This window comes from Rhincodon typus, chromosome 6 (genome assembly GCF_021869965.1).
Source record: "Rhincodon typus isolate 14 chromosome 6, sRhiTyp1.1, whole genome shotgun sequence".
In the NCBI taxonomy this organism is placed as follows: Eukaryota; Metazoa; Chordata; class Chondrichthyes; order Orectolobiformes; family Rhincodontidae; genus Rhincodon; species Rhincodon typus.
Genome location: NC_063337.1, coordinates 51,155,867 through 51,168,014, shown reverse-complemented (window position 1 = coordinate 51,168,014; position 12,148 = coordinate 51,155,867). Strand labels below are relative to the sequence as shown.

Here is a 12,148-nt window from a genome sequence, read left to right as displayed (position 1 = left end):
CCCAGTACTTTTTCTAAACTACCAACACTGCAACTTCATGTGGCCTACTTTATTAGTGAAAATATTGGAGCTATTTTACTTCTCCTTAGCCCTCACGGGTTTCCTTTTTACCCTGTGGTAAACTATCTTTACAATCTCCAATGAGATCTCCATTTCCCTTACCACCTGAGAATTTCCCTGACAGATTGAAATTGGTGTCGGAAGCTAAACTTTGATTTATGAACCAACTAAATCGTCTGCCATTTCCACTACTAATTTTGCAGTCTTAACTCTCTGATCTTCCACGAGTACTCATTACTTCAGGAGGTGAATTTTTGAACTCCTTAAAAATGCTCCATTCTATACAGCTCTATTTTCAATGCCCTTATCCACCTACCAAAATTACTTTGTTTGATTCTTTCAAACTTTGTGTATGTTTGACCAGGCTCTCTCTTTAGATTCCTAAAACATTGTCTATAGGCTTCTGATACTAGCTCACATGCACTTAAGATGGCTTTCTTTACCTCAGCATACTCCCCCAAATACCTCACAGCTCTACTTACCAGCTTTTTTTGAATCAACAATACCCACATGGTTACTGACCATTTCATTTGTTTAGCCACTTTCTCAAATGAAATGAAAAAGGCTTCTGTATCCTTCTTGTCGAACTTAGGTAATGCTTGGACATATTTAAATTTATCTCCATCAGGCCCTCAGCTACAATGAGATTGCGCTCCATCACTGTCCTCATCATTACTCCTATATTTCACCTCTACCTCTGCCATTTTAAGTTAACTTTGAGTTTTCAGTTCCAACCTCAAGTTCAAAAATTCTCTCTTTCTCCCTCTCTTCTGCTAGGCCCTTCCTTGCCTTTACTTTTGTTCTGCCACAGCTATTTCCTTTTCTTTTACCTCTGCTAGAGCTAGTCTCTCTTTTTGCTTTTAATCGTAATTCAAACTGTTTTATTTTCTGTTCACGTTCAAGCAGCTTCATTTGCAACTGAATTTTAGCCATTTCCAATGATTCTGATGGCATTTCCAGCAATTGTAAATGTTGAGCCATTGCCGCAATTACCATGCCTTTTTGCACAAATAAAAGTTACCCTCATCCCAATTGTCTGCCAATTCCAAACACTTTGCCTTGCTCACATTCCACAAAACTCCCAAAGTGACTTCTTCCATCCCCAGGAAACTCTTATTGACCGAAAGAGCCATTATTACACAAGGCACACCCTATTTAAACCAACCAAATGTAAGACCTGAAATAAAAAACACCATAACTCACCACTCATTGCATTCGAGTCCAATAATCCTAAATCCAAACTGCAGTAGAGATTCCGATCCCAACAACAGCCCTCAATTTATTATGGGCCAGACCAAACCACCTCAAAATATACTACGAAGACAACCTGGACCCTAGCTTTTCTTATGTCAAATGTAAGATAAGTCTAAGGCATTGTGTTCCAGATGCAATTTGATTGGTCAAACTACTCAACTTTTAGCAAAACACGTTTTGTTTTCCACCAGTTAAAATACAGACAAAATAAAAAGAATTGGCTTAAGTGTCGCTCCATTGAAATGCTTAAAATAATGCATATATTAACTACACTAATTAACTGTTCCAAAATAGTAACATCTCAACACACCCTTGGCAAACACAAATTCAGTAAAATAGATTATCTCACATGCAATCCTAGCAGCGGGTAGAGAACCCCACCTTTTGCAGTAACAAGAGAGGAATAAGAGCTTCCAGATCCAACTTCAAGACTTCAACAACTGCAGAAAGCTAAAACTAAACCTCTTGGATCTGTGGGAGTTTGACCCCACCTATTCAGGCTGCTTCTATTACTCCAACTTTAAAGAAAAACCCCATGGCCTCATAAGCTGTTTATTGGCTTTGAGCAGACCACTCCGTACCTCTATCTCAACGTATCTACATTTAAAAAAAAAGGACAAAGTATACCTCTTAAAGCCATAGTATTGTCATGTTCCTCTTCAAAAAACTCCAGCAAGTTTGTTAAACACGATTTGCTCTCTAGAAGTCCGTGCAGACTCTTCCTGATCAAGTTGTGACTACCAGTTCCATCCCGAGTAAGTTTTTTTTAATACAGAAGTTTCCCACCACTAAAGTTAAACTAACTGGTCTATAATTGCTGGGATTATCCTTCCAAACTTTCTTGATCAAGGCCACAATGTGTGCAAATCTCCAGTCTTCTGGCACCACCTCCGAGTCCACGGAAGCTTGAAAGATTAGGACCATTGCCTTCGCAATTTCTACCCTCACTTCCTTCATAATTCTTGAATGCACCTCATTCAGTCCTGGTGCCTTGTCGACAAAAATATGCCAACAATCTATCCAAGATTTCTTCCTTAATAATTTTGAACCTTTACAGTAATAGAGTTTTCTTCTCTGTAACTATTGCCGAGGCAGCATCCTCCTCCTCCTTTGTATAGAGGCAGCAAAGTATTAATTTAACGGTTCTGATAAAGAGTCACCTGACTGAAAACTTTAAGTTTGCTTCCTTCACACAGTTGCTACCAGACCTGCTGAGATTCTCCAGCAATTTCTGTTTGGTTCATTTAACACCTCAGCCATGCCCTCTGCCTCCAGGTGTAAATTCCCTTTTTTGTCTCTAATCGGCCCTACTCCTCCTTTAATCAGTTACTTACTGTTTACATGCCCATTGAAAACTTTGGAATTCCCCTTTATGTTAGCTGTCAGTCTTTTCTTATAGTTCCACTTTGGTTTTCTGATTTGCTTTTTCACCTTCCACCTAAATCTTCATTATTGATGCTAATTCTCAATTACACCTCTCATAAGACTTTCCTTCTAATCATGGAAACACAGAATCCCTACAGTGTGGAAGTATACTATTCACTCCATCAAGTCACACCGAACCTCCGAAGAATATCCCACCCTGACCCAGTCCCCTACCCTATCTCCATAATCCCGTATTTCCCACGGTTAATCCACCTAACCTGCATACTCCTGGACACTATGGGCAATTATGCATGGCCAATCCACCTAACCTTCACACTTTGGACTACTGAATTAAAGGTCATTTCTACCTCCTTTGTCATCCAAAGACTCTGGATTAGTTGATCTTACTTTTTGCATTGGAGGGTGCATTTCTCAACTGTATCCAAACCATCTACTCTTTGAACACAGAACAGTACAACACAGGAACAGGCCCTTCAGCACACGATGTTGGCAGCATTGTTCGGCTACTGTTTTTCTCACCAACCTCTTATTCCCATCAATCCTGCTCAGTTCTGTTCATGCCCCATTAAAGTCAACTCTCCACCAATTGATTTTTCTTACTTTGAACTGTTGCAAGTCATTCTCCAGCACTGTCCTGAAACTCATGATACAATGTTCACTGACTCCTAAATGTTTCCTTAACTAGAGTAATTCATTTTTATGGAATAATTTGACGCTAGTCTTCTTTTGTCAAGGAATGATCACCTTAGGAAAATATATTACTAAACTGCAATGGCTTCTCAAGATTCATCCTCAGCCATTTTCTTGAATAAGAGATCTGATTTTGCATCTAACTTTATCTTATAATAGATCTGAGTGCTCGAAGAAGACAATGAAACCCTAAAATAGAAATGTTTTCCATTTTGATATCCTTCAGTAAAGCAAGCACAAGGCCACAAAACAAAATTGAAAGTCTTAAACATCTGCACCGTTTAAATTTTCTCAACAAATAATCTGCGCTTATTCCCCTGATGTGCATATAATATATATATATATATATATATATATAGAGATATGAATGAAGTAATTTATTATTGAAGAAATCCATTAAACATAAAAATATGTTTAATTCCAGGGCCAGAATAAATTTAAACCTGGTAACATGAGGAATTATAAAATCTAAACTCGTATTCATCCATATTCAACAACCAAGATTAATGTTTTTGTCCTAGAATGTACAAAAATTAAGAACACTATGACACTGATTATGAAGTATTTTGCAAAGAGAGGAAGATTATTCTTAAATTCAGTCCAACAAAAAGAAGAAAATTGTTTTAAAAGTGTTGATCTAGAAATCATAAAACATAACACACGTTTTGAGAGATGAATGTGTTACCTTTTCATGTACTTAATAACCAGGTCCAACTTTTCCAGATCTTTTTCTTCAATGAGATCAGTGCAATACTTTACAACCTGCAAAATGTCCTCTTCCACTGGCTCTGAACAAAACCAAATGATACTGCATTAGAAATTAAAATCCTAAGAAGTTCATTAACATCTACTGCACTTGTTTTTAAATGTCCTGCACATGCCATCGCATTCTATTCTTGAAAATACTGCCTATCGCATGCAGTAGCGCACTGAATATCTAAAGTAGTTCTAGCTGCTACTTTAAAAACAAATTAAACAAAATGAGTAGCTTGCAATTAGTTCCGAATCTGTATTAAATGACAAGTCTAACAACCCAATAATTCAAATCCATCTGAGCATCTAAAGTTGTACTTTATGGTGGTTCAGCTTGGGTCATTCCAAACATTCCAAGTCAGTGGCATTGCCAACCCATGGTCAGCTACAATAATACAGTTGCAGTGAGTAAGGCATGACTAGTCACTCACATACACAACCCTAGTGGCTGGATCTTGTTTTCTTTTCAATTTGACAATGGTAGAACAGAACTTCTGTAGAAACTGGTGTACCTGAAAATGGATGATGCAATGAACGTCAAGTACAGTTTTATCTTTTTCAATATCACACTGAATTCCATGACTTGGGAGATATCAAAAGAGTAAGGTTGATGAAAATCAATTTGATATACAGAATAGGAAGGGCAAGTGGACAACTAATAAATTGTTTAAAGTCACTGATGAAGACAGAAGACCTCAGTCTCTCCCTGGTCATTGTCAAGAATGATAATTTCAACAGAAAGAAGTACAAATTACTCTGCTTCACAAAAATCTGAATTATGAAGAGTTATCAAAATTTATATCACTTATGCTTTCTGATCCTAATTTTTTGAAAACTGGCATAAGAATTTGAATTTACTTTAACTATCACAACTTACATACTTTAAATAGATCCCCTCTTAGATGATTTCACATAAAATTCTTTCACTGCGCATTCTTTATAAAACATAACCAAGGATCTGTTGCTCTCCCCACACTTTGAAAATATGACCAATTACATACAATGATGGTACGCGATTGCTCCGAAGCATGCAATGATTTCAATTAGGAGTTCTAACTCAAAAAAAATTTGAACTTCCATTATTGTGAAAGAAATTGTCACAAGGTATCAGGTTTTAAACAAAAATGTTTATTGTACATGAATTAAACAACACATAGCTATATTTAGCAAAGACTTGTTCTTTGAATTTGTTTTACTGTTATTTTGATTCAAGAGTTCCTGGATACTTTCTGGGAATTTTGAAGGTTCCTTCATTTCTCCTGGAAACAAACCAAGATGAGCCATAACTCAGATATTTGATCCAAGAAGGAGGAGAAGATAATTTGTTCAGGTGACCCTGTAACTCTTCTCAAGCACCTCATGTCCGTAGACACACCAGTTCGAGTACGGGCTTAATTGATTTGTTGCTTAGTGGTCTGCCAGCTTTCTCTCTCTAGCTGTTTCCAAGCTGTTCAACTTCAGAGAAACTGTCTATTTTCTGTGACAAGTCACAGATAATCCAAAACAAAAGGGTACCCATCTTCATACCTGGGGATGTCCCAGATACAGATTACAGCTAACTTTATTTCCCAAACATGCTCTTTGATCTGAAAAGTCTAAGATCTTCGCTTGTTCACTAGTTTTCCAACCTTGCTTTGATTTGGGGTACCTGGAGAAATAATTTCTCTCTCTAAAAGTGTTAACTGTAATCTTACTAGATTGACTACTTCTGTTCCTAAGCTAAGAGAGGGCCTATTATTTATTGTATTCATATTTCTAACTCTAGCCCATGTCAGTAAACATAGACCACCCTCTGAATGGCAACTATATCAGGTCTGTTTACCAATCTTTCACCAGAGGTTTTGCTATCTTCCTTTTAAATACTTCAATCTCGAGACCCCAAGTTATAGTCCTGCAATATATGAATTGTGAAATTGGGTGTTTTTGAAAGTATATTAAACTCTAAAGTACACATAGCTCATTAGGTTTAATTTTACTAGAATCATTATAACAAAGTTGTTTATTTCACTACATTAGGTTTTAATAATCAGGGTGCTGGTTGGAAACAGGATTACTCGTTGTGTTGTTGAGTACATACTTACACCATCTAGAATTTCATATCATCAGTGTTACTATTCTGTGCTCCTGTTCAAAAAATGCAAATGCTGCACATTCTATATTCAAGTTCTCCAGTTGCAGTAGTGTAAATCTCTTCTATAACAATCTCTGGAGAATTCGTTTTTTTAAATAGACATTCAGGGACACTAACAGAGTAAGGTGACTTACTGACAGCAGCTAGATATTAAATCAGCAGCCGCTGTTGTTAGAGTCGAACGGTCGGGGAATTAGGAAGTAATGCAGATCACAACACATTGCAAACAGAAAAGCTGAGTACAACAGAAATTAGAGGATGCTAGAAAAAACCTTCATAATTTTATAAGTCACCAAACTCATGGATTACACGGCAAAAGATAAATACGCGTGCAGCTCTGATCTCTGCTGTCACTTATAGCAAACGTGAACTCGGTAACAATTATGTAAATTGGATCATTTGAACTAAGAAGCTTCTTGCTACCATAATCTTAACTGTGATGAGTTACACCTAGGAAAGTGCTACCAGCATCCTAATGCTACTCAATACAGTGGAATGATAAACCCTTGTTAGTGCGAGACGTAGACAAGCTGTTGTTGTAGGACAGGAATGGTTCATATCTTGTGTCACTATGGTCTTTTCATAATTACACAGGGAGTTAAAGAAGAGTAGAAGGTGCTTAGTTGCTTGCAAGTGAGAATTGTTTAAATACATACGTTAATGGGCTTTCCTTTCATCACGATGGAACAATCCAATAGTTTGGAACATAAATGGAAGTGCCGTCTGTACTCCTCACAATGCCAGCCTATTTAAATGCACTTCAATTCAATATTAGTATAAAACTAACTGCTTTATTGATAACTTTGCAGGATAAGTCCTAAAAGCTTGTTAATACCCAGATAATGCCTATGCTGCTAATCCCATTACACCAGTAAATAATTTCAAAAACATCCGATGGGAAAAAATATGCTAATCACCATCGATTACTTTATGGCACACACTCAAATCCAGTCAGGCCTCATTCCACATTGGTAAAGTATAGGCACATACTAAGACAGGCAGCAAATTTTCACAGAGAAACCCACTGGCTGACAAGGCAACCAAAGAGACAGCCTGAATAGGGCAACCATTGGAATTTCCCAAGGTCAGTGCTCTTCCCTTAGCAAGCACAGAAGTTAAATTTATTATCCCTGCAGAATACATCTGAACTTAATCAACATGTCAAGCATTGACATGTCTCTGGCCAACCATTGCTTCAAGCTAAAAAGTGAGCTAAAGATACTGTAGTGATAAGGACTGACAGACTGTAAATGGACTAAAAGTAATATTACATAAACAAAGAAAACGTTCAACCAAAAAAACAAAATCTCAGTGAAGATGATTCTACCTGTGACTTAGGAAAGTAATAGATTAGAAGTAGTAAATTGTAGCATGGTGACAAAGAGGTGTAGGCCTGAGGACTGGGAGTGTTTTAGAAACCAACAAAAATTGATAAAAAGGGAAAAATAAAATGATTGATTGATTGATTGAAATATTGCTGTCATGTGCCGAGATACCGTGAAAAGTGTTTTGTGTACTGTACAGGCAGATCGCACCACACGAAGTGCAACAGGGGAGCAGAACAGAGTGTAGAATACAGTGTTACAGTTGCAGAGAGAGATCAGAATTAACAATTGAGATGTCCATTCAAAAGTCTGATAACAGCAGGGAAGAAGCTGTTCTTAAATCTATTCGTACAGGTATTCAAGCTTTTATATCTTCTGCCTGAGAGAAGAGGGTGGAAGAGAGAATAATCAGGGTTGGAGGGGCCTTTGATTGTGATTAGGTTGGTCTGCATGATGGAGTGGACTGAGTTCATGACTCTCTATGGTTTGTTGAGGTCTTGAGAAGAGCAGTCGCCAGACCATGCTGTGATGCATCCAGATAGGATGCTTTCTATTGTGCGTCTGTAAAAATTTGAGTGTCCTTGTGGGCATGCCAAATTTCCTTAGCTTCCTGATGAAATACAGATGTTGTGTTTTCTTGGCCATTTAGTTGACATGAGTCGACCAGAACAGATTGTTGCTGATCTCTACTCCCAGGAACTTGACGCTCTCGACCATTTCCACCTCTGCACCATTGATGCAGACAGGGGCGTGCCCTCCACTCTGCTTCCTGAAGTCAATGACCAACTCCTTTGTTTTTCTGACATTGATGGAGAGATTGTCGTCTTTGCACCAGGCCACTAAGCACTCAATCTCTTTCCTGTACGTTGTCTTGTCGATGTTCGAGTTCTGACCTACAATGGTGGTGTCATCAGCAAACTTGTCAATGGAGTTGGGGCAGATGCTGGCCACACAGTTATGAGTGAATGAGGAGTACAATAGGGGGATAAGTACACGGGCCACCTGTGTTAAGGATTATGGTGGAGGAGGTGTTGTCACCTATTCTCACTGATTGCAATCTGTGGGTCAGGAAGTCAAGGATCCAGATCTCAGAGTTTAGAGATGAATGAGTTTAGAATTATAGTGTTAAAGTTGGAGCTGTAGTCAATAAATAGGAACATGATGGAGGTTCCAGATGTTATCCAGATGTTCCAGGGATGACTGCAGGGTTAGGGAAGTGGCATCTGCTGTGGACCTGTTGTGCTGGTACGTGAACTAAGAGGACCAAGGTAATTTGGTAGACTGTAGTTGATGTGAGCCATGACTAACCTCTTGAAACACTTCATTATTAAGGAGGTCAGAGCCACTGGGTGGTAGTCATTGAGGCACAGTGCATGATTTTTCTTTGGCACCGGGATAAAGGTGGTCTTCTTGAAGCAGATGGAGTTAAAGATGTCTGCGAATACTCTCACCAACTGATCCACACAGGATCCGAGTGCATGGCCAGTACTTCATCCTGGCTGGTCACTTTCCACGGGTTCACTCTCAAGGAGGCCAATCTAATGTCCGGAGACTAAATTAATCAGGGATACAGGTTATAACAGCTTTTAGAAACATGCAAAAGACAGAAACAGGAGATATCATTATGGGGAATGAGGAAATGGCTGAATTGAACAAATATTTTGTGTTTATTTTCATAGTAGAAGAACAAATAATGCAACTGAGAGAGAGGATAACAAAGGGGCCACTAACAGTGAGAAACCCAAGGTGGTTAATTTAAGCAGTGAATAAATACTGGAAATACTCAAGGTACAGAAAGCTTACAAATGCTCAAGCTGCTGACGGCCTACAGCCTAAAGTTATAAAAGGAGTAGCTGCAGAGATCGTGGATATGCTGGCTATGATGTTCCAAAATTCCGTGTTTCAGTAGATTCGTAGTTAGCAAATAATTACACCACTGTTCAAAAAAGGAGGAAGAGGAAATGAAGAAGAGCAATGACCGGCCAGATAGTCTAGATCCATCCATCCCTAGGAAACTTGTTGGAAATCTTTTATCAATTCTTAACTATGTACTTTGAATTTCAAATCCTGGCAGCAAGCAAATAAACGAAAATGGTCTCCTTGGATCCTGTAAGTTTTTCTATACACAGGTAAACTTCATGGGTTGTTTTAATTCACATAGAATCATACAGCACAGAACTGGGTAGTTCATTCTAAAGGAACAACAACCCTACCTCTTTGCCATAGGCCTGAAAACCTTTTCCTGCACTGTTCAGAAAATCTAGTTCTGAAAAGAATTTTTCTGGCCTAATTAGGTCAAAAGGGCGAGGCAGAAAGAAGGTCACAACATTAATACTTTGTGATGACATACATTTAAACCAGAGCTCCCTCCTCTTTATTGAGTGTACGGCATTTTACACACTTACCATAATCCAGCAAGATATATTTCTTAGCCCTAAACCTTACCCTGTATACTAAATGCAGTGCCCTCCTTTACATGTATTCCTACAGTGTGCTACCTGTTTATAAAATCAACTCCATTATATTCTACAAGCTGTTACATAGTTATCTTGATATGTCTTCTTCGCAATTCCAGCTTCTCATTACTTCAACTAGGTACAGAAGACAACATGATCAGAAGTAAAACACCCACATGGAAGGAGGTCTTCCAATTTCCACCCTTTTACTATGTTTGTGGGTAATCCCAGGACATCCTCATTGGAAGGTCCATCAAAGGACCATGGATGGGATGTAGAGAACCTGGCTCAGTTTAGTATTTACACAAGCTTCCTGCTCTTGTCTCCTCATTCACTGGTGCTACGGCAAATTTCCTTGCACTTATTCTGCTGATTGCATTTTCTGGAAAAATAAAACGTTCACAGTCTATCACAGGCTCCACTTACCTTTCTTTTGTATGGCATAGGAAATTCAGTGGGTTGTCACTGAATTAAAGCAACTCATCACTTCACAGCTTGAAGTTTATTTCAAACTCGCAAAGCATTAACTCAGGGATTCAGAAACCGGATTTCAGAATGGTGCAATAGTTGATGCAAAGCACAAAAAGCAAAGGAAGAGCAAGGAACTTCTGTCCTAAACAGCCAGCTCTCACACCACTCCATGATGATGAGAACACCAATCCAGACATCAGTCGATCTACTTTTTAATTCCGCACTGCTTCAAAACTGGTGAATAATCTTTAAAATGGTCAACTGATATGTAGAGAAGTCCATTACCGGCACATGTGGTGATGACAAAATCAAAACAGTGCCATTCACTATGCAGCATCTGGTGAGGCATTTGTAGCAGAGCCCAGTGACAGAGAACATAAGGATTGGGAGTTGTCATATCCTTTGTGATACACAATCTACCGAAGATGCTTTAGGTTCCAATATGCAAATCTCTCCTGAACTGGATAGGCTTGGGAGGTGTGAGAACAGAGCCATTGATGATGATTTCATTCATCTTACTGTTGCCATCTGTATGTATGCAGAGATTATGCATGGAATGGGCACAGATCATAAAGCTCTTGTTCAAGTTTACAACACATTCAAGAACTTCTGGCCCTTCAGCTAACCTCAGATACTTAGTTTTTCAAGACTGGCCTATAAGACCATAAAATATAGGATATGGAACAGGGCAGGCCATGCCATTCGGCTCCTGAACTCTGCTCCACTATTCAATAGGATCATGGATGATCGAACATTCCCCAATTTTTGTGCCAGTTTGGTTCCCTTATTTAAGGAAAGAAATCTTTTCACTGAAGGCAGTTCAGAGAAGGTTCATTAGGATGATCTCTGGTATGGAGGGATTGTCTTGTGAACAAAGGCTAAACGGGTTGGGATTCAATTCACTGGCATTTAGAAAAATGAGAGGTGATCTCATTGAAACATATAGGATTCTTAAAGGGCTTGACAGGGTAAACGTTCAGAGGATGTTTCGAGCCCTTCGGAGAGACTAAGGCCACAGGCCAGGTTCTCGGAATAAAAGGGTGCAAATTTAAGGCTGGTTCCCTGTAACTACAGATTCTTAATCTGTATGGGAATCAACCTATTTCAGACTTAAATATGCACAAGGACTATGCCCCCAGAGCTTTCTGTGGCAAGGAGTTCCAAGGCCAAAATCCTCTCAAAGAAGAAATTCCTCCCAACTCAGCCTTAAATTTGCACCCTTTATTCTGAGAACCTGCCTTTCCACCTGCAGCTGTACAAGTGGTAGAACTGCGATGAAGCTATTGCAAGTCCAGTTCAGACAAGCTACATGAAACCTTAATCTTAAGAGTCATTTTTGGATACACACAGCAAGCCATTTCTCAAACTTGCCAGAGCAGTTTCTTGGGCTAAAGGCACAGTGGTAACATCTTAAGCTCATAGCTCGAAGCTCTCAGGCTCAAGTCCCCACTTATTGACCATGGAAGGGTCATTCATGATACAGTTTAACAGTCTGATAATCAGATTGGGAATCCTTCCAGCACCCCCACCCAATCTCTTCATTACACCGCCAAAAACAAAACACCATTGTAACTAAACAGGAAGCAGAGATTAGGCAAAAAGAGGCACTTTCCTATCTGGTA

General features: G+C 38.9%; 1 protein-coding gene across 2 annotated transcripts in view; it reads right to left on the bottom strand.

Annotated features, from left to right (window-relative positions):
• Positions 1 to 12,148, bottom strand: part of rev1 (REV1 DNA directed polymerase) — a 126,324-nt gene that overhangs the window by 20,184 nt on the left and 93,992 nt on the right. For both annotated transcript variants that reach the window (XM_048598002.1, XM_020528046.2), the window contains one exon: positions 4,076 to 4,178. In XM_048598002.1, the coding sequence (XP_048453959.1) occupies positions 4,076 to 4,178 (103 nt within the window). The remainder of the gene's footprint in view (positions 1 to 4,075; positions 4,179 to 12,148) is intronic.